Source organism: Ylistrum balloti, unplaced genomic scaffold (assembly GCF_031769215.1).
Source record: "Ylistrum balloti isolate Yb309-2 unplaced genomic scaffold, AGI_CSIRO_Ybal_v1 Utg369772, whole genome shotgun sequence".
NCBI lineage: Eukaryota > Metazoa > Mollusca > Bivalvia > Pectinida > Pectinidae > Ylistrum > Ylistrum balloti.
In genome coordinates, this window is record NW_026781965.1 from 2578930 (window position 1) to 2606706 (window position 27777).

At 35.2% G+C, this 27777-nt stretch overlaps 1 protein-coding gene across 5 annotated transcripts in view; it reads left to right on the forward strand.

Annotated features, from left to right (window-relative positions):
• The first annotated feature begins 307 nt into the window (after positions 1-307).
• The window catches only part of LOC132543945 (tuberin-like), a 41234-nt gene continuing 13764 nt past the window's right edge, over positions 308-27777 (forward strand). For 2 of the 5 annotated variants that reach the window (XM_060207500.1, XM_060207502.1), the window contains exons 1-28: positions 308-453; positions 1604-1690; positions 3035-3145; positions 3933-4012; positions 4468-4532; positions 6388-6520; positions 6705-6753; positions 7071-7196; positions 8407-8480; positions 8730-8856; positions 9112-9255; positions 9844-9999; positions 10773-10876; positions 12770-12851; positions 13163-13318; positions 14519-14656; positions 14927-15055; positions 15400-15512; positions 15950-16085; positions 16881-17006; positions 18852-18995; positions 19234-19429; positions 19736-19829; positions 21104-21206; positions 24870-24985; positions 25213-25368; positions 25615-26033; positions 27133-27459. In XM_060207500.1, coding sequence (XP_060063483.1) covers positions 316-453; positions 1604-1690; positions 3035-3145; positions 3933-4012; positions 4468-4532; positions 6388-6520; positions 6705-6753; positions 7071-7196; positions 8407-8480; positions 8730-8856; positions 9112-9255; positions 9844-9999; positions 10773-10876; positions 12770-12851; positions 13163-13318; positions 14519-14656; positions 14927-15055; positions 15400-15512; positions 15950-16085; positions 16881-17006; positions 18852-18995; positions 19234-19429; positions 19736-19829; positions 21104-21206; positions 24870-24985; positions 25213-25368; positions 25615-26033; positions 27133-27459 — 3829 coding nt within the window. In that variant the 5' untranslated portion in view covers positions 308-315. The remainder of the gene's footprint in view (positions 454-1603; positions 1691-3034; positions 3146-3932; positions 4013-4467; positions 4533-6387; positions 6521-6704; positions 6754-7070; positions 7197-8406; positions 8481-8729; positions 8857-9111; positions 9256-9843; positions 10000-10772; positions 10877-12769; positions 12852-13162; positions 13319-14518; positions 14657-14926; positions 15056-15399; positions 15513-15949; positions 16086-16880; positions 17007-18851; positions 18996-19233; positions 19430-19735; positions 19830-21103; positions 21207-24869; positions 24986-25212; positions 25369-25614; positions 26034-27132; positions 27460-27777) is intronic. The other 3 variants (XM_060207501.1, XM_060207504.1, XM_060207503.1) reach the window with 2 other exon arrangements.

Below are 27777 nucleotides of genomic sequence, written 5' to 3' on the forward strand. Positions count from 1 at the left end.
ACATCTTTCCAAATTTGGATTTATGGCGACGTTTTCGATATGAAACATTGGATATTTAATTTTTTAATTTAATATCAGAAATATCAGCAAAAGATGAAATGTGTCGTACTAGTTTGAGAATTTTTATTGTGACATGGTGTACCTTTAAAAGATTTTTTTATCTATTCATTTTTGTCATTTCATAATTTCCCTGGGATTTCGAATCAAGCCATAAACGAAAAGGTTGTGGTGAACGGGGAGACAACTCTAATTTTTCTGTCGATATCAGCGACAGAAAATTTACATTGACAGAAGCGACGCCTATCATGGGTTGAAATGTCTCGTCAGGGAAAGCAAGAGGAGAATCTTAAAGACAAATTGAAAAGTTTGTTTCGAATCAAAGACAAATCTGCTCCTGTTACTTTCCAGAGACCAACTGTTAGAGAGTTTATATTTACTCCTGATGTTCTGAAGGTCTGTATTAAACTACAATACGATAGGCATAACCTGAAAAAGTCGTAGCAAAATCGTCCGAATTTCCCTGAATTTTATTTATTATTTATTTATTAGTTATTATTTTGACATTATTGTTGCTCTTCTCTCTTTTTTACCTCTATTCCTCATTAAGCAGGATAAATTTGTCAAAACATGTTTGATTCCCTGTTTTCTTAATCAGAGACCGGAGACTGTTACCCTTCAGAATTTATCTTCTTGTAAATGTAGATCTACAATACAGGGCTTCGAGCTATCTAGTTCTAGCCTTATGTATTATTTTCGCCAAAAGTACACAACTAGTCTTCAAATAAAGAAAAGAAATATGAATAGAAAGCATCATAATTTTCAAACTGATTATGCTACCTTTTTGACAAATTATTTCAGTAAACTTTTGATATTTTTATAACAAATCGCATGTTTAAGTTATTTATAGCTGAAATACCATCCTAGCTCGTGGACCAATTTCAGTCTAGAATATGAAGAAAATCTTTTGTAAACAAATGGTATAAAAGCTGAGTAGTTTGACTCGTGTGATATTTTTATGATACATCATTTTAACACATCATTTTTGTTACAAAGAGAAGAATCACTTCTTACTGGTAGACAAAATGGCTCTGGTCAAGCCAGCCAGAACCAAGTCCATACTAACAAGATCATAGACTTGAACAGGGCACAGGTTAATAAAAATTGTGAGGAGAGAGGAGTCAGTGATGTCACTGGGCCCGGTGTACTGCCAGTGCATAACTAGCATGTATTGTGAAATATGTTGACCTAAATTTGGAATATGTTCTTTATTCATTTAATTTTTCATTTCCAACTTGAGATAATAACACTTTTGAGCCATTAAAACAACATATTTAATATACTGATACACCATTCACCCAACAAAAGCACTTTTAGAATGGAGGACTTTTTGCAAAATAATGCTATACATAGGATTATTTGTATATCCGTTCAGTTAAAATCTGATATATCCTTTATCATTAGGGAACAAAACACCCAACAAGAATAAAGATGCTATCATATTTTGCTGCTTGATATGGTTTTGTGTAATGGAAATTTATAGTTTGAAATTCTATTTCATGTTTAAGGAAAACTCTGTGTGATGAAATGTGCTTCTTTATTATAGGACATTGGTCCTGAGAGTCCAGCCAACAACCGACTGCGGACTATCAGGGAATTATGTAACACTGTTCAAACCAAGAAATTGGAGGAGGTAATAATAAAGTAATGGACAGAATTGATGATGAAACCTTCATAAAAGCAAGCACAATTAAAGCAGTAAGACACACATTTATAAATCATGTCTTTGCTCAATCAGATTATAAGTCATTTTAAAGGAAATTCCATAAACATAAATTCATATTTTATTATACACATGCAATATGATAATCAAGTGGTGTTCTCCATTGTGTGAAGGTTTCATGCTAAATCAGGACTCTTCAACACCTTCCATGTAAGAGGTGATAAATTTTCTCATTTTTTTGGAAAGTGACAAAGGTTTCTTAGTCCTAAACAGAAAATCAGGTTTGCTTTTATTTTGACTAGTTCTCAAATGTTTACATATAAAAATTTATTTTGATTATTAAAATATAGATATTTTTGTTTTCCCTTTTGTATCCATTTTACTGACTCTTCTACATGTTGCCACAAAACTCATGTTGTGACAATATGATAACGATATACCTCCACAAATTTCAAAAAACACAGTAGAGCTATTCCCAAAGTGATCATTTCACCCAAGGGGCCTCTGGAATCAAGGGATTCGAAATTGGCTTCTTTATTCCAAGATATTTTTTCCGAGATATCTTAAATTCTTTAACTCAATTTTCCAAATCACATCCTTCTCCATTCCCACATCCAGGGGAGGGCTTAAGTTCACTCTAGATCAACTTAATTTCATGTGATCTTAAAGGGATATTCTGCACAAGTTAATATTTCTTAAGACGCTCTTAAAGATAGTTGTACAAAATTATCTGCTTATGTTTGTGTGGGAATCGTACACCTCAATTTACTGTTTGAATAAACATGTGATATTTTATTTGTGGAAATTCTTTATAGATCTAGATAGATTGATTTACAAATGTTCATGCCGCCCTGATTGCTTCATAACAGGTTTGCATTGATATTAGCTGAACAGAATGAGACATTTGTGTAAATTATAGAATCAACAGAAAATAAGTCTAATGAAGTAAAAGAAATGCAACGTCTGCAGAAATTTTAGTGAACAGTCATGATCAAGTGATCCTTCAGTTCCAGATTTCCTGTTATGCTACATTTAGACGGTAAATTTTATATTGGATGAGACTATTCCCACCAGTTTTGCCTGTCCAAACTGACCACAGGAGAGATATTTTGACATGAACAATAGTTATAATAGTAATTAGTATGAGTTCTTTAAAGGTACAGAACAGCTCAAAATTTTGCTATTTGGGCCTTTGAATAAATTTTTTCCCGAGATTGGCAAAGTGTAACTAAGCTTTTGAAATGGAATTATTGCTAATATTCTTGCAATCTAAATGTTTCACTTATTGACAAACACTTACAATCTGTTCTGCAGAATGCAATTGAAGCATTATGGCACAGTATCAAGGATTTGGTGCTGCCTGGAACAGCAGCCGAGAGTCGACAGATAGCACTGCATTTCCTCCACTCACTCATAGAAGGACAGGTAGAGTTGTAACGTAATATCTCTTGGAGTGCTGTGACCATTGATCTACTAGAGATGACATACTCTACGAAGTTACAAAATAACCTACTGGATATTTGATGTTAATATACTGTTGTATACATTGCTCTTTCCTCTTTAACTTTAATTGTCATTTGGCTGATAATAGCATGGAAACAAAGCAATTCTTCTATATGTATAATTTTTATGCTGAAAGGATTACAAATCTCATTCTAAAATCCCTAAAGCCACCATGTTTAATTTTGTGTCAATCTCACCAAAATCTTGTGGTGTCAATCTCACTAAAATCTTCTGGTGTCATTCTTATGGTGTCAAGCTCACAAAAATCTTATGATGTCAATCTCACTAAAATTTTCTGGTGTCAACCTCGCTATAATCATACGATGTCATTTTTATGATGTCAATCTCAATAAAATCTGATGATATCATTCTCACTAAAATCAATGTTGTCAATATCACAGGAAATGAAACATGAAGGCCCTGCATATAACTTGCCTAAATCTAACATAATTTTTCTGTGAACATTAGTCTTAGATTACACTGTAGGGATTGATTCATCTATATATAGCATTAATTGATTGACAGATTGAATGAAACCATAGTTTAAGTTTCTTTTAAGACCCCTTTACAGTTTATATGTAGCAAGCATTGTATATGTTAGTAACATATAATATTTTGATGCTGTTTCTTCCTGATGTGTGACTGTTACAGTAATTACCTGGTAGGTATGTGTACAATATGCTGATGCAGTTTCTTCCTTGTTTGACAGTTGCAGTACCTTGGTATACTGAGGGCTCATTTCTTCAGTGTGATAGAGGACCTTTCTAACCATGAAGATCTCTCACAAAGGTAAGGTTAATCAGCTGTTATCATTAACTTCATTTACATTAACTGTAAGTACAGAGTTTAACACAGTTGTAAAAGCCTTAGAGATAAAGTCTGTGTCTGTAGCGAACTTTAGGGGTCACGATAATCTTCGTAATCATCTTGAAGGGATCCCAATGATAATCTAACTGTATGTATGTAATTATATTTAGGGGATTCCACAGATCATCTTTTGGGTAAAAAATACATGTTAAGTGAAAATTAAATCAAAGTTCCAATGAAAAAATGATGGAGAAATATTGACACAGCTTCAAATAGGTCATAGTCATTATAGATTTAAGAAGAAGTCAAATACAATAAAGTACAATATTTCTGTAGGGTTAGCATTTTTCAACAATCATTGAACTGCCACTAGGGCACAGCTGGTGATACAGAATAAAAATTGCAAATATCCTATAAATAAATGGTTATTGTTGCAGGTTGGAGCTGTTCAAGGCATTGAGTGAGAATGGACGTAATTTACAAGAGTTTGAAGACTTAGCAGGTTGGTATGGTTTTATGTTGATGTATTACAAAAGATTACATTTCATGTTTTTAGCTTGTCTCTTGGAGAAAGGGTGAGCTAATGTTGTCACCCCAGCATTGGTGTCAGCATTGGTTTTTTCAATGTGAAATATTTGATTGCAGTGTTGAAAGGCATCAATTAATTTCTTTATAAGTGTACTAGGGTACTGATATTTGGTTTTTGGATTACTGTTGGGGATAACTAGTACTTCCCGGAGTCAGAATGAATAATTTTCAGAAAAAATGTCTGGTTTTTCAAATCTAATATTAAATTTCTAGTGCAATAGGTGAAAGGCAACAGTAAACTCCTTTATGAGCGTACTAGGGTATTTATATGTGGTTTGAGGGTTTTATATGGGTGTAAGTTTTATTTCTTTGTGACTTTATAAATGATTTGTGAGAAAAAAGTCTGCTTTTCAGGCTCTTGGTGTTTTGTGTCAAATCTGATCTAATCTAATCTGATGTCAGGTGTTTGGTGCAAGTGTTGAAAGGCTCTATTTCCTGTTTAAATATCGGTATATTTTGATATAATTCCAGTCAGTGAAACCACCCCCTTATGCTAGCTGAGGTTTAGCGATAAACAATGTGAGGAAGCTTTTGTGTCATTAGCAGTACTCTTGTTAAAATAAAGTTGAATCTCATTTTGAAATCACTTGAGCCAAAATTCTGTTCGAATCCAAATAATTTCCTAGTCCCAATTATTTTCCTTCTGAATCTTTGTAATTTTAATTCAGATGACTCAAATGTCATTGAATCAAAATTTTGTTGGAGTTGAAGCACTTTTTCAGTCCCTTCAATTGTAAAACAAGTGAAAAGTATTTGTTGTTTCGACACATGTTCTAAAGAGTTTGATCAATGTATGTACAGAATTGGAAGTCACCTGTGCATAGCACAGGTCTAAATATACAGCATATTGGTTCATAGTATCCACAACAGTTGAACCTGACAAATAATTGTCAATTTAATTATCCTATTAAAAGATGTCTTCTTAATTAGTGTTTATGTACTTTGTGGCAATAACTTACCTGTGTTTTGAACAAGTGCCGTGTTTACACTAGACATGAAAACTGATCATGTTTTAAAATCAGCATGATAAACTGGAAACCTGTGTATTAGGCAGGGTTGTGTGCATGTTCAAGGTGTGATAAAAATTAAAGGGTAATAGTAGAGTAACAGGTTGACGCTGATACAGATTTACAGAGCTTAACTTCAGACATCATATCAAATGGAAGCATTTGGCTCCTTTTTTTTCATTTTGACATTCTGTAAAATATAGGACCTCTATAAGGGGATTGTGGTTGTGTGCGAGACGGAAAGTGAATAAAGGATTGCTATTGTTATTACATGTTTTGTTATTTTCAGAAATAAACAGTTTAATGAGAAAGTAGAAATCAGTTAGTTTACAGCTCTTTTATACATCAGGTTAATTTACATTGTTTGAAGTAGTGAGTACCATGCTATCATAGGCAGTGTTTTGTTCAACAGTGATCAAAGGCAGGAAACTGGTAATGTCAACCTTACTTGGACACTTTGTTTCCATGGTCCCATGAATTTCGAGATAAAATGTTTCAACTGTATAAGGTCTTCTGGTTCTGATAATTGAGCTTATGTGACAGCATAGCATCAACATAATTTAAAATACTACCATAAGGGTTAAGGAATCATTATTCAAAATTTAATATCTTTTAATGAAGGTGACTAACTGATGTTAAAACAACTGGTGTGAATTTTCCGAACAGTCAGGTTAGATAGTGTAAGTATGTAGATATAAGATGTTATATTTTATCACTGACTCTGGTGACTGTGCTGTACTTGTTAAATGTTTCCACTCTCAGGGCCATTGCTGCTGCGGATGATGCCAGATGTGCTGGCATCAGGGAACATGTCCACCTTTCTACAGCTGCTTGTCCAGATAGTCAAATATAATGCGGCTTACCTTGATGAAGACGTCATCTGTGGACTTGTGAAGTAAGTTTTCTTATATCCAAGACAATTCTAAAAATCTTAAGTTGTGATTATGATAAGGAAAAGGAAGCTTCAAACTTCAATGAGAGATGAATTTTGATTGATTTTTGAAAAGAAATCCTATCATTTACTGAAATCTCATTTGTGAAAAGAGTAAAACCTTACCTGGTATTTCTCATTGTTTCAGACAAACCTGCATGATACCTAACAGATCACGATCGGAGGAGGATATAAAGGTAAGCACATATAAGATTAGGAGTGTATTTAAAATTTGACCATCTTATAAAGTTTCTTTCAGATTTACCAAGGGAAAAAACAGCATAGACTTGAATAGTGAAACTTCTCCAGCTTTTCTAGCTAGCAAAATATATAACAAACCTTTCATATACAGAGATCATGTCAAAATAATTTCTAGTCTCCCAACTGCTCGAGAATGGGATGCACTTATACAACTATGTTGTTGATTGATTTTTTGGCTACATGGTTAGTTATACCTGGTTACCAAACCCAGAATACTTTGTTTTAACAAATCACAATGTGTTGGTGTTGACAGATGTGCCTGGACATCCTGGATGCAGTGGTGTGCTACAGTTATCTCCCCTGCGAGTGTCTCCAGCATGTGATTGCAGCCCTTTGTCGCATGATCAACATGCCAAAGTATTGTCTGAACAGTTGGGAGGTATTGTTGTAAATATTTATACCCGTATTATTTGGTAACTCATAGACTGATCTCTTTAACAGCTCAGAGTTATTGTTCTAAATCTTAGTTACTGATTTTCAAATAACTCATATATATTGTCGTATGTCCTTAGCAGGTATTCTAGATTGTAGGTGTAATCTAACATCAAATGCTTTTAATGCCTAGACATTTTAGGATGAAGAGCATATTGAGTAGCCAGTGGGAGTCACATCACATCCAAAATCTTCCATTTCTTAAAGAATTTTGATAATTTTCTCGCATTTTGAATTCCATTGATAGGATTTCTGTCTTGCACGATACAAACAGTTGTGGCAGTAGTGAAGGTAGACTGAGATTTATTAACATTTCACTTTAAAGTTTACAGCCTAGCAACTATGAAAATTAGAGCAGCTAAGAAGCTGATATTACAATGTATTGTGTGAATCTCAGTTTCATATTTAGTACAAGTGCTATTCCATTCTAACCTGGTTAGTTACAATGTAGTATAGACGTCTTAAATAGTTAGATAATTTTTTATTTTCTTGTGTATTTTTTGGAAAAAACTTCAGATTTTAAGAAATAATTGTGACGTTTTTATGACATGTTCTATTCATTTCATATCTAGCTAATATTCATACTGAAACAACTACTTAAATTATCAGACAATTTGTCCTCTCCATTCTCGGGATGAGTGGTATTTTTAGGGTGAAATGCCATATTTGTGTAGATTTTGAAAACAGAATTTACAAAATTTTGTTTCATGTTTTTCAATGTACTGATATTTAAGCATGACAACAACATATCTATGGTGTTAACATGGCATTGATTGATATTAACTTGGAAAATTGATATTACTTTTTTGAGGGGTGGAGAGGAGACAAAGATTTCAGTGTATTTTGCATCTTGCTTAAAATCATCATATTTAGTAAAAACAAAGCATATAAGACTACAAATGTCTTTTTTAATTATCTAAATCAATCAATCTTCCAAATTGTGTAATCCAGGAGTTGTCCTGAATTTAACATTTACTCTCAGTAATGTTGATGAATTGTCTATTGCAGTAAAATAATGGATATCATTTATGTTCAAAATCATGTGAAGGGCCAAATAAAGTGATTAAAAAGACAATATGGATATAGATTCCTACAGTCGATGATATGTAAGGTAGATGTTTATTCTCTAAATAAATGATAAAATGTGTTCCACACAGTTGATGAAGAAGCTGTTGGGAACCCATCTTGGACACAGCAGTATCTACACCATGTGTTGTATGCTCCAGGACAGGTAATATACTATGTACTTACTAGTATATTTTATTTTACATATTAAATTATGATTGACTTTTAACAGTATAAGCAGTATACAAGCAGAAAAAACTCGAACAAAACACAAAAGATGCAAACATTATACAGACTACATATCCCCTGCAGCATTGAAAGTTACTGATGTCACAAAATTAGCATTTTAAATGTTAATCTCAAATATTACATTATCAAAATAGTTTTTTAAAGTTTTGTTTCATGACTTTTCCAGAAGACAACCTACAGACCATAACTTGTTGCGTGGGTCTGTTTTCTTTGTGGGAATGGCTCTCTGGGGCTCGAAGAAAGTGCCCACACTTAAACATACATTCTCCTCTGTACTACCCTCCTTTCTCCAGGTAACATTAGCTGGAAGTTATCATTACTTATGTTTATGAATACTTAGACGGAATTTTCTTTTAATCAAGTACAAGTATTGAAATAAAAATTTTCCCTTAAAAATGATTCTTCATAATACTCGTTTTTGATTGTTGTTTAACAAGTCACATGAGCAGGATGTCAAGATTGTAAAATATTCATGAATTCTAGGCTATTTTGATTGTATTCCACTCTTAAGATTTTAAACTCCAGTCAGTACACTTTTCCACACCCAGGTGCTGTCCACTAACAGTCACATTGTTGCATATGAGGTGGTGCTCTCTATACATAGACTAGTGAAAAAGTACGGGAAGGACCTACAACATGTTACCTGGAATATTGTCATGGATATCCTGGAGGGGCTGCTCAAACTCATGGAGGTAAATAACTGTAAATTAGACTGATATGTCAAATCACACCATATTGATCATCACCGAGCTATGCCATTAACATATACTGACAAGGGGATACAGAGTGGATGAAATATTGAATGTCACCTGAATAATGTCACATCATTGATAAAGTGCAAAGCTGATGAAATTTCAAAGCTGTATCAACTGTCCTGACTAATGCCAACATCAGCACAGTTGCTGTTGTTTCCTACTTGTATAACAATACACTATTGATTATTGCTTACTGCCACTGGTATGTAAAGCATAGCACCACCAAAATATATCTTACTTTCCTGTATGCTAGTGTGCCTGATTAGAATTTCTTTTTAAATTACACATTGGACTGATAAACGACACTTCTGTGATGATAAGGAGGATTTGTGTTCCTGTGAAGACAACAACAAAAGTTCCTCAAACGTTACAATCTTTAAGTAAAGACAAGTATACTCACCTGTTTTATAGCTATTAAATAAAATTTCAAATATTACGGTAAGATTTGATCAACATTAAAGAAAGTACCAGTAAAACAATTAGGATAATGATGAGTCAGCTTTCTGTAAAACTCATTCTTGACAGGTCAGTGTGCCAAACCAACCTCCCTTGGATCCCCGAATGCCAGTGGATTTCCATGACATTCTTTCCATTATAGAAGACCTCCACATGCACGGCCATTTCGCAGGATGTGTGTCTCGGTTTTTTAAAATCATTGAGATGTGTGCTTCAAAAAGGCCAGTAAGTTCAAATATGTTGTGATTTAAATGAGGTTCTGGTGCATACTGAATATTAACATAGCAAAATAGACTTGCTATATTGTCTTCAAAGGAATATGAATATCATTTATGTTTTGTGATATATTTTAACTGGCATGAATTGCTTAATGACATGTGGATACTGGGAGACTAGCATTGCAGGGGAAATTCATCTTTCACTACTTAACCCTGTTGCAGTCTGTATAATACATTGAGTGCAATATTAAATTTTTGTTTTTATATTGAAATGCTGGGAAATGAAATATTTGGTAATGTAATTAATGATTTGACTAATTTTCTGTCCATGTTTTTCAACTAGTAGAAAGTTCCCGTACAATTTATTTATTTGGTCAAAGCCATATACATATAATTGAAAGTTTGATCTGGTTTTCTGCTAAATTAGCCAATTTCAGTATGATACATTGCAACTGCATTGCATAAATAAAGTATACAAGAACATTTATCAATATTTAAATTGTGTTGCAAAAGGATGACTCTGTAGTACAGTTAATCACATTTTTGTCACTCAGGGTCTCGCAGGCGCATAAACATACAGTAGTATTGAGGCCAGGATGTTGGCAGAGGGTAGTGCAGCAAAATATCAGACACCACAATGTCACGATTATAAATCTAGTAAATTGTCACCAACGCTAGTGTGCACATATGAAATGACAGACACACAAACCTGACAACAGAACCAAGTGAGATATATATATAGCGTACAGGGTACAAACATTTTGATGGTTTCTTTGACAGGAGAGTTCCGTATCCATGCTGATTACCCATCATGCTCAAATGATACTACCTGTGAAGGAGAATTGGATCCAGAATCTTTACTCACTATTAGAGAAATACTTCAGGTAAGATTTACAGCATAGATTAGGTTAAAATAAACCAATTGTTTCATATACTGAACAAGGAAAAGAAAGATATCAAAATATGTCAAACCTATTCTTAGGTTAACCTATGACAGGTGTTTTTTAAACAACACAGTTAAAGGCTCTGTATCAGTGTATCCTACAGGTAAATTTAACCTACATGTAAAGGCTCTGTATCAGTGTGTTAGACAGGTATATTTAACCTACAAGTAAAGGCTCTGTATCAGTGTATCCTACATGTATATTTAACCGACAAGTAAAGGCTCTGTATCAGTGTGTTAGACAGGTATATTCAACCGACAAGTAAAGGCTCTGTATCAGTGTGTTAGACAGGTATATTCAACCTACAAGTAAAGGCTCTGTATCAGTGTATCCTACATGTATATTTAACCGACAAGTAAAGGCTCTGTATCAGTGTATCCTACATGTATATTTAACCGACAAGTAAAGGCTCTGTATCAGTGTGTTAGACAGGTATATTCAACCTACAAGTAAATGCTCTGTATCAGTGTATCCTACAAGTATATTCAACCTACAAGTAAAGGCTCTGTATCAGTGTATCCTACATGTATATTTAACCTACATGTAAAGGCTCTGCATCAGTGTATCCTACATGTATATTTAACCTACAAGTAAAGGCTCTGTATCAGTGTATCCTACATGTATATTTAACCTACATGTAAAGGCTCTGTATCAGTGTAACCTACAGGTATATTTAACCTACATGTAAAGGCTCTGTTTCAGTGTATCATACAGGTATATTTAACCTATAAGTAAAGGCTCTGTATCAGTGTATCCTACATGTATATTTAACCGACAAGGAAAGGCTCTGTATCAGTGTATCCTACAGGTATATTTAACCTACAAGTAAAGGCTCTGTATCAGTGTAACCTACAGGTATATTTAACCTACATGTAAAGGCTCTGTATCAGTGTAACCTACAGGTATATTTAACCTACATGTAAAGGCTCTGTATCAATGTAACCTACAGGTATATTTAACCTACATGTAAAGGCCCTGTATCAGTGTAACCTACAGGTATATTCAACCTACAAGTAAAGGCTCTGTATCAGTGTAACCTACAGGTATATTCAACCTACAAGTAAAGGCTCTGTATCAGTGTAACCTACAGGTATATTTAACCTACAAGTAAAGGCTCTGTATCAGTGTAACCTACAGGTATATTTAACCTACAAGTAAAGGCTCTGTATCAGTGTAACCTACAGGTATATTTAACATACACAGTGTGTGTATTCTACAGGTATATTTAACCTACATGTAAAGGCTCTGTATCAGTGTATCCTACAGGTATATTTAACATACACAGTGTGTGTATTCTACAGGTATGTTTAACCTACATGTAAAGGCTCTGTATAAGTTCAGTTCAATTTGGAATTCTAATGTAATTTTGTGAAATTAGAATTAATCTGTTTGAAATCACATTTTTACATTTAATACTCCAATGGACTTGGAGAACAATTTATTTAAAATTTGCCAATATATGCTAATTATGAAAATAAGCCATATTGATTCCCCTTAATAAAAGAACAAAAAACGAGAGATTTTAGAGTACTTAAGTAAACTTATGGTTGTTTTCTTGTGTAAGTCAAGCTATGACTAAAGGGAATACAGTGGGGTCCTTATTTACAGAGCTAACTATAGAACAGGGCCTTGCAAAAAGGAATTTATATATATTTGAAATATTGGCAGATGGTAATGTACATTAATACAGTCGTGACACCTACAACTGAATTGAACTTTTTTCCAGAAGTAGTGGGCATTAATGGAAGTGGATTAATGGATGACTTTCTGATGGAATAAATGCTCTATTAAATATGCACATATGTATATTGATAATTATGTTTGACTTTGCAGACAAGAGAGTCGTACAATGATCAGAACAAAGGCTCTGGCTGTCCTTTCTTTTGTTCTTAGTGTCAATAAACATGTACACGAGGTAAGTGCAATTTTGGTTCGACAGAGAAATCATTAAAGATAAAACATAGATCTAAACCTCCTTGAAATTTAACGTTAATATACTATGGTCACAACATCTATTTGATCAATATGTATCTAGGTTGTTTACCAAGGTAGGTTTGACCTTCAACCATTTTGAAGGATACAAGTGAAATTTTTGTGCAAACAGCATTGAACTACATGTGAATGATGCAGCTCCTTCTCCTTCAAAGTAGTTTATCTACTTTGTGTTTTTAAAGATATTGGTATGTGATGTAATTAAGAACAGTTGAATTGACCTACAATTTACAGGATGAGCTGATCAACAATGTTGTGCTGCCTCACCTAGGACACATAGACCAGGACAGTGACCCGGAGGTGAGGAAGGTCGCTGCTGAGATGTTGCTGTGTCTGGCGCAGAGCTGTAGCCACCAGTGTTTCCTGCATATCATAGTCCTCTTAGAAAAGGTGTGTATATTAGTAATATACCATATTTTCTGGATTATAAGCTGTACCTTTTTATCCTCATGAATTGGGCATGCCGCTCATATAACGATGTGGCTGATATGCTGAAAAAAAATCAGTAGTGAAAAAAAAATGGGAAGGGTACCAGTACACCAGTATGAGATGGTATACTTCTATCACATAAGAGGCTACTGGTCGGCCGTTTCATCATCCGTCATTATTGTGCCGACTGCAACTACGCAGCTCCTGTCATAAGTTTCTCACTGTGTAAAACCTTTAGCATTGTTGGAGCAGCAACAGTACTGAGTTTTTTTATGAGTACCTGCTACCATGTGTTTGTGACGAAAAAATTTGTCTAGAAACGTCATTTGCAATCATATTCAGGATGATTTGAAGATTGAAATAAAAATAACATTCTTGTGGATGTAATTCATCACACCTTTTAATATGAATCACAATAATATCTTCCGGCCTTTTGCAGTTACTTTAATGCCAGAGCAAAAGTTTACAATAGCTTTTTGCATCCAGGAATGGATAGGTCATTGGTATATAGGTCGAATTCTAGGACAACTGCCATTCTTTTGTACGAAATGATGGCTTCGTGTAACTTAAAAGAAGATATAATATGGAACTAGAAGAATTTCGTCGGTATGCAAGGGCCTTCATTCATATATTTGACAGTACAAACACTGATGAAGAGATTGTTCAGTAAACCGTACATAACGCTGGGCCCTATATCTGTGCGTAGACAACCTGTGAAGGCATCCAAGTCAAATACTACATCAATAAAATAAGGATTATCTGTGAATGATTCATTTGCAAACTTTATTAAATGTTTCACTGATGATCTTGATAAATTACCTGCAGTTGTCTTGTTATATCAACAAACTTTGGTCAACATAACCGTTACCATTGCATAAGAACTGTCTCCTGTTATCTGTTACTGGTAAATCAAACATCAACAATAGTGGTCACCATATCATAAGAAAGGGTGCAGATTTTATGTGAATCAAATCGAAAATTGGTAAAAATTGACTCTTTGGCTTATAACTCAGAAAATACTGTTTATATGGGGAAAAAAACAAAACAAAACAAAAATGCTGTATTGTGGCCATTGAAAAGGAATTAAGAAACCATTAACTCAAATTGTTGATTTTTAAAATTTTGTCAGTGTAACAGTTTGATGTTACTTTCTGTGTTCAGTTGATCGACAAGCCAGTGGTAGCCATCGTAACTACTCCGTACCCGTCAACGGAAGGAGGAGAGACCCTGCAACAGCATGACGAGAGTCATCTAGTGGATATTAAGACTGGCATTTTAGGGCTGGTGGATCTCCTCCGGGTAAGCTTTATCATACTAGTAGGTCATTGATCTGGTGGAAAGCTATTTTACAGATCAATTGATACATCTATCAACAAAGTTTTCACAACACTGATTTTATCAAGAGTATAGATATTTAACAAATCAAACTACACCCACTTACAAATTGTAATAACATTGATCAGGTGTAGAGCGGATGTTATCAGGTACAGAACTATTTTAAACATCAAATTACTTCTACCCATTAATTTTGATAACACTGATTTGATTAGTTGTAGAACTGTTTTACAGATCAAACTTTACACCTACCCATCGAGTGAGTGTCTGAAGATCTACCAGATGGTCGTGGGCCACATTAGGACACAGTACAACAACAGTCAGGACTACAGTAGTCACACAGCAGCAGTCATCAGGAAGGCTGTGAGTATAAGACTTATTCTGCTTACTTGTACTAAAAGAGATTTATGTTTTTATAGATATTTATAGAGTGTTGATTTTGGGACGTGCCAAAATGAGCTAGGATTGAAATTGAGCCACCTTTCCAAGCAAAATGTATAAATCAAAAAATAAAACATCCAACATATTTCATGAGTTTGAAATCTGACTTCTAATTTGCAGTAATGTAAAGTTATTTTTGTCGTGTAATGATTAGCAATTGATTCTGTTTTTTTTTCATATTCTGCAATAAGGTGCTACTTATAGTGTTAAAATGGCTTCAACTTTGCATTGACTGGCACTAGCAATACACTATCTTTTTATTACAGATCATGACTGCACTGCTCGAAATGAGGTCTGATAGTTTGAGCAGGATGGGTTTTATCAACAAGGAGCAGGATAATCTACTCAAGTTTAGCCCATACATTGTGTGTGAATTAAGGTGAGAACTTGTCCTATAGCTCAAAGATTACCTGTAATTTGCCAGGTTTTTTGGATGATTAGTCAGTTACAATATAATGTTATCTATCTCTTGCAGAATTTGTTCTCCATGATTTTCAATGACAAATCTAGAAGACAAAAATGTGAAATGTTGTTATTGTGTAGAGAGACTATTTTCCATGAATGCATTATAGAACTGATGACAATGTTACTATTAAATTCATGATGATTCCGCTGGGATCTCTTTTGATACATCCTTTTATATTAAGGTCTGGGATGCTCTACCCATGAGTCACAAAAATAGCCAGGACTGTGTGGAGGGTTTCACAATATTCTTGTAACCTGAGAATAAAATATTCCTATCTTACACATATATACGTTAAAGACTATTTATCTCTCATTTTCAAACATGCCATTGTATTTCTCATCTTTCTACAGATGTGATGATGATACTTTGAGTGTCCCCTCCAGCCCCAACCCTGTCCCTAAGGATTCATCAAAGTTTCTGTGGACAAGTGCTTCACTACTGAACTACACTGAAGCCTTCAGCCTCTTCATCACCTGTCTGAAACATGTAAGTGTCTCTGTAAGGTCCAGACCATTCCATGTTACAGGCAATTGGTAAAAGTAATCATGGTTTTGCATAACATTGGAAGATAAAATCACCTTGCACCAGAGAATTTCTTGATGTGTATACATATCAATGACAATTCTTTTGTTTAAGTGGGGAAGGGGGCTTATTTGCAGGATATTGACCGTTAATGGTGATTATAATGGTAAAAGTGTGTTTATGTTATGAAATTATATACACAATTATTATTTCTTACATTGAATTAGCTCTGTTAAAGGTGTTCAATTGATTTTAAGTGTTCCATTAATCTTTTGATGTGTTTATGATTTTGTTTGTATTTAAGTTTTAACTTTCTACTTTGAGTAAATTAATTGACTGGGGAACATCATCCCTTATATTTACAGAATTTTTCCATTAAATTACAATTTCGATTTTATCCATTCCAAATTTTACAGACACAGAAGTAATGAAAACATTCAGCTTGCCAACTGAAAGCTACAACAGCCTATTGTTCATTAATACAAAATTTTAACATTTTTCTATTGAGATTCTGTGAAAAGTTTTAGTCAGATTGGTATAAGGACTTGTGTGTGATACAATGATGATATGTGGGAGCCCATCGTTCATAAGACCACAAAGGTTATAGAGTAAGTTATGGTGGTAGCTGTTAATATTTATGTGAAACTTGTAGAGATGTATAGTGTTGTAAAGATGTGTTAATCTTATCATGATTAATGTGTAAATTGTTTGCAAATCTATGTTTTCTATATTTCGTTATTCTTATATATTCTTGTATAGGACCTCGACTGGCAAGTGATCGAGTGTGTGCTGGTTAATCTGCCACTGTTACTACAGAACAAGACACTCATCCTCTCCACTCAGGGTGACCTTATTGACACTCTGTGTCATGTACTCTGTGCCATGGTAATTATTCACACACACTGGCAAACTCTCCCAGAGTGCATTGCAGTATCTGGCATAACACCTATGTAAACTGATCATGGCTTTTCACGATTTATAAAGTCCTTGGGACACATTAAAAAGTGTTCCTTTGACATTTTTCATCTTTGAATATTTAATATAGCTACTGTTTCATTTTACCTTTGTTGCCATGGATAAGGTTATTTTCATCTAATTACCAGTATTATGTTGTGCAATTTTGATTGAAATGTGTGCCAGTCAGCAGTTAAATATACAACAGTTGTGGCTTTAGTCTTGGTGGGTATATGCAGTCTTAGTTCATATTGTCATAATGTTAGTTATACATGTGACTAACGTTTAATTTTTATGTACATGTAAAATTAATGATTTGCTGTGGAAGTTCTGGTGATTTCAGTACTTAGAAAGCAATTTTATTACCTATTGACAGTTTGTGGCTCAGTCACTTATCCACATTAGTACAACCATCTGCCTATTCATATAAGTATATATACCTCAAGGTCAGATTTGATGGTCTGTGAGCTAGGAATGAGAGCTCTGGCAGAGACACTTATTTGATATTTGTTCATTTCGCATTAGCTTGTAGAAAGGTTTGGAGTGCTGTATGATGATATGTAGAGTAATTCCTTCTAAAGTTGATATTGAATTATGGAGTGCTGTCAGATGATGTGTAAAATAATTTCTTCTAAACTTGATATTGAACTTTGGGATACTGTCAGATGATATGTAAAATGATTTCGTTCAAACTTGATATTGAATTGTAGGGTGCTGTCAGATGATGTGTAAAATAATTTCTTCTAAACTTGATATTGAACTTTGGGATACTGTCAGATGATATGTAAAATGATTTCGTTCAAACTTGATATTGAATTGTAGGGTGCTGTCAGATGATATGTAAAATGATTTCCTCTGAACTTGATATTGAATTGTAGGGTGCTGTCAGATGATGTGTAAAATAATTTCTTCTAAACTTGATATTGAACTTTGGGATACTGTCAGATGATATGTAAAATGATTTCGTTCAAACTTGATATTGAATTGTAGGGTGCTGTCAGATGATGTGTAAAATAATTTCTTCTAAACTTGATATTGAACTTTGGGATACTGTCAGATGATATGTAAAATGATTTCGTTCAAACTTGATATTGAATTGTAGGGTGCTCAGATGATGTGTAAAATAATTTCTTCTAAACTTGATATTGAACTTTGGGATACTGTCAGATGATATGTAAAATGATTTCGTTCAAACTTGATATTGAATTGTAGGGTGCTGTCAGATGATATGTAAAATGATTTCCTCTGAACTTGATATTGAATTGTAGGGTGCTGTCAGATGGTGTGTAAAATAATTTCTTCTAAACTTGATATTGAACTTTGGGATACTGTCAGATGATATGTAAAATGATTTCGTTCAAACTTGATATTGAATTGTAGGGTGCTGTCAGATGATATGTAAAATGATTTCCTCTGAACTTGATATTGAATTGTAGGGTGCTGTCAGATGATGTGTAAAATAATTTCTTCTAAACTTGATATTGAATTTTGGGATGCTGTCAGATGATATGTAAAATGATTTCCTCTGAACTTGATATTGAATTGTAGGGTGCTGTCAGATGATATGTAAAATGATTTCCTCTGAACTTGATATTGAATTGTAGGGTGCTGTCAGATGATGTGTAAAATAATTTCTTCTAAACTTGATATTGAATTTTGGGATGCTGTCAGATGATATGTTAAAATAATTTTCTCTGAACTTGATATTGAATTGTGGGTTGTTGTCTGATATGTAAAATGATTTCTTCTAAACTTGAGTTTTTAACTGATATTCAGGTAAATGACCGCCAACTTGGCTTTCCTGAAAAACTAACCAGTGTTCCATTTGGAAAGTTTACCAGATCAGATTTCCATGCTTATATATTTCCTGTACTAGCATCCATGGTGTCTTATCACAAGTACCTGGACAGAAACAGACAGGTAAGCTCAGTTTAAAAGAATACATATAATGATATCATTGATCTATGAAAACATTTAAAACCCTTATTCTGTTTTGCTGAATGCAAAAAGAATTAAAACACATTTCTTGAACAAATTTCAAGTTTTGAAAGTTACAGTTAAAGAGTTAGGATTTTTGGTAACCCAAAGAGATTATTATAATTTATGTTTTACCGAAAGAGCTGATAAAATGCTAAGAGTTTTTGTCTGGTGTTTTGAGTTGCAGAAAGAGCTGATCAAATGTCTAGAGTTTGGTCTGGTGTCAAAGTGTGCCAAACTATGCACCAATGCGTTACGTTTGTGTACACTGGAAATGCAGGAGGTAATGATGAGACAATTACCATCTGTCCTTCTGCAGCTCTCCAAAATATCAGCTACAGTATCCATGGCGATACCTGTACTGGCATTTCTCTCTAGTAAGTTAACATTAATCTATTAAACATCTATTGGATGATGCTTTTTACCTGTCATTTACTAGTAACAAAATGTATGGCAACTCTGGTCTATGTCATGTTCCTGTTTGCAAATCAGTCTTCTGAAATACTCTGTGAATAGAGCCTTCTGACTAAGTAAAAAGATTCCTTTTAACTTTCAAATGCTGTGTAACCTTTATGCTGTTAAAATCTTTATGTACAGAAAAAATTGAAATTAGCAAATGATTGACCAAGTTCATTGATTTTGAAACAATTTGCTAAGTTGGGATAATTTTTTTCTTGTTTAAGGTATCGTCCGTCTACCAAAGATGTATGCTAACTTTGTGGAGGATGAATATATGAGTGTGTTTGCTATAGCACTACCATATACCAACCCCTTCAAGTAAGTCAATCTTTCGTATCAAAAGTTGAAAAGTTATTTTTGTGAACTCCGTATTGAAAGGGAGGATGTCAGAAAATAAGGTTTGGAAAGCTCTTATTTTTGATATAGTTTGTTAATTGTATTGTTTTTGTGAATTTCATCACAGATATACTGTAAATCACTTAGATTTTGTGAATACTTTTTTTCATGAACTCTCCTTTGGAGACATATTTGCAAATACATTATTTCAGGAACATTGATCTAAAAATGATGAGCTATAAGAGACATACACTCTGGAAAACTCCCATAACGGAAGCTGATAGCTCCATATTGGCTATCATTTTGCTTATGAGAGTCATGTGATTGTACTTAAAGAGTGATTTAGTCATATGATACATGTTGTGTCCATATTGAATTTTTATTTATCAAGTACATGCCAGTACAAAGACAAAAGAAATACTGCACATGCTTTATGTTTGAAAAGTTTTCAGGGTAAGATGACAGCACATTAATAGGTCATCCGTACTGTACTGTGCAGTGTTTAATGTTACACTTCATGTTTATACTAATCATACAATAGTTGTCCAAGCAGTAACAACTTTGACACTTTTCCTACTGGGTATTTTGTAATTTGCATTTTAATCTCTGGTAAATATTTTAGCACCTTTCCAACACAAAAACAGCATTGGGGATTTATAATTATACCCATTGTGGCACACAAACTCGACCTCTGTTCTGCAACTGTACATTTGAATGATGCCTTTTGTGAAGCTCTACAGTCAGCGATATTGGGATGTAGTTTAAAAGTACAGAGTTCCGAAAATGTCTGAATTTGAAAGGAATATATGTCTAGCAGATTTGTTTTTGTTAATATGATAAGGTATATACCAATTCAACAGAAGTGTAAACAGAAGTAAAAGTAACGGCAGAATAACAAGAATATTATCAAGAGATTTGTACAAATAATCTCAAGATATTTTAATTCGCAATTGGCTCTCCTTACATATTAATACGAAAATAAATACCACACAAAATATAAGTGATTTACAGTATTGTTTAAATTGTACAGTGTTCTTTTACATACTACTTTTGTTATGTATGTATCTTGATAAAAAATGATAACTTTAAGGATATCCATTCCTTAAGAATCATGTAAATACCTCTTATATTATGTTGAAATTCTCCTACAGATAAACATAATTTTGACATTGATTTTTAATTAATTGACATTGTTAAACTGACGCTAAGTTTTAATATATTGATATTGTTTCACTGATTTCTTTTCATATTTATAGGTTCAGCCATTATACAGTGTCTTTGGCTCACCATGTTATTGCGATCTGGTTCATACGCTGTCGACTTCCCTTTAGGAAAGGCTTCGTCAAGTTTATACAGAAGGTATGCAATATAATTATGAATGTCATTCTGTAAAATACCTTGTGTATGAAATATCCAGAAATCATTTATTTATTTATCACCTGATGATCCTCTAACTTTCTGTAGAGGGTATGGTCAGTAGGATTCATTGATTAGGAGTGGTCACCTGATGATCCTCTAACTTTCTGTAGAGGGTATGGTCAGTAGGATTCATTGATTAGGAGTGGTCACCTGATGATCCTCTAACTTTCTGTAGAGGGTATGGTCAGTAGGATTCATTGATTAGGAGTGGTCACCTGATGATCCTGTAACTTTCTGTAGAGGGTATGGTCAGTAGGATTCATTGATTAGGAGTGGTCACCTGATGATCCTGTAACTTTCTGTAGAGGGTGTGGTCAGTAGGATTCATTGATTAGGAGTGGTCACCTGATGATCCTCTAACTTTCTGTAGAGGGTGTGGTCAGTAGGATTCACTGATTAGGATGGTCACCTGATGATCCTGTAACTTTCTGTAGAGGGTGTGGTCAGTAGGTCACTGATTAGGAGTGGTCCTGATGATCCTCTAACTTTCTGTAGAGGGTGTGGTCAGTAGGATTCACTGATTAGGAGTGGTCACCTGATGATCCTGTAACTTTCTGTAGAGGGTATGGTCAGTAGGATTCACTGATTAGGAGTGGTCACCTGATGATCCTCTAACTTTCTGTAGAGGGTATGGTCAGTAGGATTCATTGATTAGGAGTGGTCACCTGATGATCCTCTAACTTTCTGTAGAGGGTATGGTCAGTAGGATTCATTGATTAGGAGTGGTCACCTGATGATCCTGTAACTTTCTGTAGAGGGTATGGTCAGTAGGATTCATTGATTAGGAGTGGTCACCTGATGATCCTCTAACTTTCTGTAGAGGGTGTGGTCAGTAGGATTCATTGATTAGGAGTGGTCACCTGATGATCCTCTAACTTTCTGTAGAGGGTATGGTCAGTAGGATTCATTGATTAGGAGTGGTCACCTGATGATCCTCTAACTTTCTGTAGAGGGTATGGTCAGTAGGAATCATTGATTAGGAGTGGTCACCTGATGATCCTGTAACTTTCTGTAGAGGGTATGGTCAGTAGGATTCATTGATTAGGAGTGGTCACCTGATGATCCTGTAACTTTCTGTAGAGGGTGTGGTCAGTAGGATTCATTGATTAGGAGTGGTCACCTGATGATCCTCTAACTTTCTGTAGAGGGTGTGGTCAGTAGGATTCACTGATTAGGAGTGGTCACCTGATGATCCTCTAACTTTCTGTAGAGGGTGTGGTCAGTAGGATTCACTGATTAGGAGTGGTCATCTGATGATCCTGTAACTTTCTGTAGAGGATATGGTCAGTAGGATTCACTGATTAGGAGTGGTCACCTGATGATCCTGTAACTTTCTGTAGAGGGTATGGTCAGTAGGATTCATTGATTAGGAGTGGTCACCTGATGATCCTGTAACTTTCTGTAGAGGGTATGGTCAGTAGGATTCATTGATTAGGAGTGGTCATCACCTGATGATCCTGTAACTTTCTGTAGAGGGTGTGGTCAGTAGGATTCATTGATTAGGAGTGGTCACCTGATGATCCTGTAACTTTCTGTAGAGGGTGTGGTCAGTAGGATTCATTGATTAGGAGTGGTCACCTGATGATCCTGTAACTTTCTGTAGAGGGTATGGTCAGTAGGATTCATTGATTAGGAGTGGTCACCTGATGATCCTCTAACTTTCTGTAGAGGGTGTGGTCAGTAGGATTCATTGATTAGGAGTGGTCACCTGATGATCCTCTAACTTTCTGTAGAGGGTGTGGTCAGTAGGATTCATTGATTAGGAGTGGTCACCTGATGATCCTGTAACTTTCTGTAGAGGGTATGGTCAGTAGGATTCATTGATTAGGAGTGGTCACCTGATGATCTTTTAACTTTCTGTAGAGGGTATGGTCAGTAGGATTCATTGATTAGGAGTGGTCACCTGATGATCCTCTAACTTTCTGTAGAGGGTATGGTCAGTAGGATTCATTGATTAGGAGTGGTCACCTGATGATCTTTTAACTTTCTGTGATCTTTTAACTTTCTGTAGAGGGTGTGGTCAGTAGGATTCATTGATTAGGAGTGGTCACCTGATGATCCTCTAACTTTCTGTAGAGGGTATGGTCAGTAGGATTCATTGATTAGGAGTGGTCACCTGATGATCCTGTAACTTTCTGTAGAGGGTGTGGTCAGTAGGATTCATTGATTAGGAGTGGTCACCTGATGATCCTGTAACTTTCTGTAGAGGGTATGGTCAGTAGGATTCATTGATTAGGAGTGGTCACCTGATGATCCTCTATCTTTCTGTAGAGGGTGTGGTCAGTAGGATTCATTGATTAGGAGTGGTCACCTGATGATCCTCTAACTTTCTGTAGAGGGTGTGGTCAGTAGGATTCATTGATTAGGAGTGGTCACCTGATGATCCTGTAACTTTCTGTAGAGGGTATGGTCAGTAGGATTCATTGATTAGGAGTGGTCACCTGATGATCTTTTAACTTTCTGTAGAGGGTATGGTCAGTAGGATTCATTGATTAGGATTAGGAGTGGTCACCTGATGATCACCTGATGATCCTTTAACTTTCTGTAGATGGTATGGTCAGTAGGATTCATTGATTAGGAGTGGTCACCTGGTGATCCTCTAACTTTCTGTAGAGGGTATGGTAGTGGTCAGTAGGATTCACCTGATGATTAGGAGTCACCTATGGTCTGTAGAGGGTGTGGTCAGTAGGATTCATTGATTAGGAGTGGTCACCTGATGATCCTTTAACTTTCTGTAGAGCGTATGGTCAGTAGGATTCATTGATTAGGAGTGGTCACCTGATGATCCTGTAACTTTCTGTAGAGGGTGTGGTCAGTAGGATTCATTGATTAGAGAGTAACATGTAGCACCAATGCCTATTGCTTCAAAGTATTTTCGATATTGAAGCTGGTTTTATATTAAAAAATTATTGACTTTTTTTGAGATGAATATGATAATTTATCTACCCGATAAGGCACGAGATAAAGATTGAAAGTCATATGATAAAATTGTTATGCATTATTTAACCTCAATAATTATTGGTTATGTTCTCTCCGCCAGGTAAAAAAATAAAAGACAATGACACTGTATCATAGGGAGGTTATACTATTATTTGAAACTGTTTTAGCAACATTGACTGCAATTAGAAGTGGGGGAAGTATCTGTAGTGATAAATGCTTTTTGTCATTTTTTTTTTAAAGTTTTAGATAGAGATCACATCACATCTTGTCTTTTATGTTTGTATAATAGATTTAAAACATGTGATAAAGAATCAATGCTTGTTTTTTGATGACATGCTTACCTTTGCTTCCTATATGAATAATGACTCCGCAGTGGTCAGTATTTATACATAGTCAAGTTTGAGCATGTGATGATGCTCTACTTAAAATATCAGGAGTAGTATCTGATATGGTTAGTTTGGGGTCATTCTTGGATTTTCCTCTTCGAAGAGAAACAGTTGTTTGCTTCCTTTCCCAACCCTTTACTGAACAGCATCTTAGTAATTTTTCACAGAAATGACCAAGTGTCAACAATATTTATAAGCTCCGCAACAGACATGTGTAAATATGCACTTTATAGAGAAGTCTCATTGGTGATGTATTTTGATGATGTCATCATTACAGGGACTACGAGCCAATGTGTTGCAGTTGTTTGAGGAAAACTCAATGTTGCAGCTCCAGAATGAGGATTCATCTGATAGGAATAGGGCTGCCACTTACAACGAGGCAGCTCTCAGCAGGTACTCAGGATTGTAGTCAATGTTAAGTAACATGGTAGGAAATACACAGCAATTCAAAAGTAACTGATCTCTGTAAACAAGGAGAGGAAGGAGAGAAAAGTTTAAATCACTTTATTGAAGAAAATACTGAATAACCAGGAAAAAAAAGAAAAAAATATTTTTAAACATTGAGATGAAGCATTTCTGAAATGTTTGTGATTGTCTGTAGAGTATTATTGATATTGCAGCCGACGAAGAATGTTGTCTGGGTCGTCCATATCCAGACAAAGATACCATCCTCCAGTAGACGACAAGATGTCACAGTTCCACAAGGAGCTGACAGAGACTTGTACAGATTTCATGGCTAGATACGCTTTTGCCAACTACAATGCTGTTCCTCACAGGTTTGTATTTATAACTTTTCATATCAACATAGAGGTGATGAAGTCTATGGCTCCAGTCCATCTTCAACACTTTACCAATGTCATCACAAAGAAAAGGTGTAAATTCTTGAAGTAAAATTTTATAAGATATTTTAAATAAATTTCAATAGTACTGTTGAAAAATATTCAAATCCTAATTGGTGAAAGAAAAGGTAGTCCACTGTTCTTCTCTTTTGTTTAACTTGATGTAACCCACTTTCAAACCAGGTCACAGGAGGCAGAATTTCTGCTGAAAGGAGGACAGACCCAAACGTGGCTGCTTGGAAATAAGGTGGTTACTATAACAACAAGTGGAGGGGGCAACAATAAGTTTGGTAATACATGGCTGTGTGACCAGTGTATGGCCCAGATCCAGGGTGGAGAACCTCCAGAGAAGAGGCCTCCTCAGCCAGACACCCCAGGACGCAGACGTCATAAATCTGCTGTAGTTAGTCGCAGTTCTGTACAAGAAGCTTCCAAGTCCAGCAATGATGATATTGGTATACAGGCACGCACATCTTATGATGATATGAGTGTTATAGGAGAAGAACAGCAGAATGTTGGAGTACAGACAGGTCGTTCACTGACAGACCAGTCACCTGCCAAACCAGGCTTTGACACAGAGGCCATAGAATCCCTCCTATGGGGTAGGATACTTTTACAAACAATTCACTAAACCTTACTTTGACCTCTAAACTTGACACTGACAAGAGTTAATAGAGAAATTCTTCTCTAGTGTTAGGTTTCTTTAATTGTTTGTTTTCTCATAGAAATATGCTTTCTCCATTAAGGATCAAAATGTGAGAACTGATTGATAAGTTGTGAGCCTAATATTGAAGATGTTAAGCAGGCATGTCCTTTTTACAGCTCTACTATTCCCTTGCTTTTGAAAGCTGTGTACTTGAAGTCTGGTGTCATTTGGTCAGTTTATGTCAAACAGGTAGCACTCTAAAGGCAGTAACTTTTACAAACATTGGCTGAAAGAGCAGTAATTCAGTAACTGCATAAGAAAGGTCTAGCACCTAAGGATATCCATACTGATATGGTAACACCACTAGGGAATGACAAATAATCAATGGCACATATTATGCATCAATTCTTAGTCAGTTTAGAGAAAATATTAAACTGAAGTGCCATGGAAACCTCAGTAAAGGTATGTTATAACACGAGGACAATGCCCTTGTTCACAAGTCGGTCATTGTCTTGGCTGCTGTTAATGATTTTGGCTTTGAATTGATTGATCATCCACCTTTTTAAGTTATTGGCCTGATCTTGTTTCATCAGACTTTCATCTTTTTCCAAAATTGAAAAGGCCACTTCTGTTTCCCACTTTTGGTCAGATGATGACATCATACATGCAGTGGAGGACTTTCTGAATGGTCAAAAGTGTATAGATACTGAAGTGGATTAAGTTGAAAACTAATGCAATATATCCACCAAAAGTTAAATCCTTAAATATTAGGCTCACAACTTAACAATCAGCCCTGGTGGCATTGTATTGTAATAGGTTGTATTTACAAAAGAAACTTTTTATTTTGTAGTAGGCTCTGCTTGTTGTTTATCCAATTTACCTTGTCAATTAAATTTGTTGAAATGAAAATATGAAGAACACCTACTGGTTATCAACATTATTTTAAGGAAGTGAAAAAGTACTTTATAAATAACTAGAAAAATGTGAATGTTATTTTTAATTGGTTAAAAACCAGTCATTTGGGAAATATTGAATTTTACCTTGGTATTTTGAAGGGGTGAAGAACCCGTCATCAGATGGACGGGTGCTGAACAACCTCATGTGTAATTGTTGGTGCACTGGCTGGGCAGAGATCATGATACGTGCTCCAAGTGGAAACCTTTCATGGATGATGCGAATTGAGAATGAGACAAGTCTTACATCTCTCCAGGAGTCACCTATGACAGACATTACCATGCTGTTTGCAGCCATGCGTAACAAGCCACCAGACATGGACAGTTTGCGGAGCTCAAGTAGGATAGACAGCGGGAGTATTGGGGAGGAGGAGTATGAGTCCTTGTATGACCTTCACTTCCCCTCCGATTCCAACAGTGACCACAAAAGTGAGTGTCTCTCCTTCTTATGACAGTGATCACAAAAGTGAGTGTCTTTCGTTCACTTCCCCTCAAACACTAACAATGACCGTAAAAGTGAGTGTCTGTCCTACCTCCATTTCCCCTCAAACATTGACAATGACCACAAAAGTGAGTGTCTGTCTTTCGTCCACTTCCCCTCAAACACTGACAATGACCACAAAAGTGAGTGTCTGTCTTTCGTCCACTTTCCCTCAAACACTGACAGTGACAACAAAAGTGAGTGTTGTTCCTACCTCCACTTCCCCCTTAAACTTTTGATGTACATACTGTACTTGTAGTTTTGAG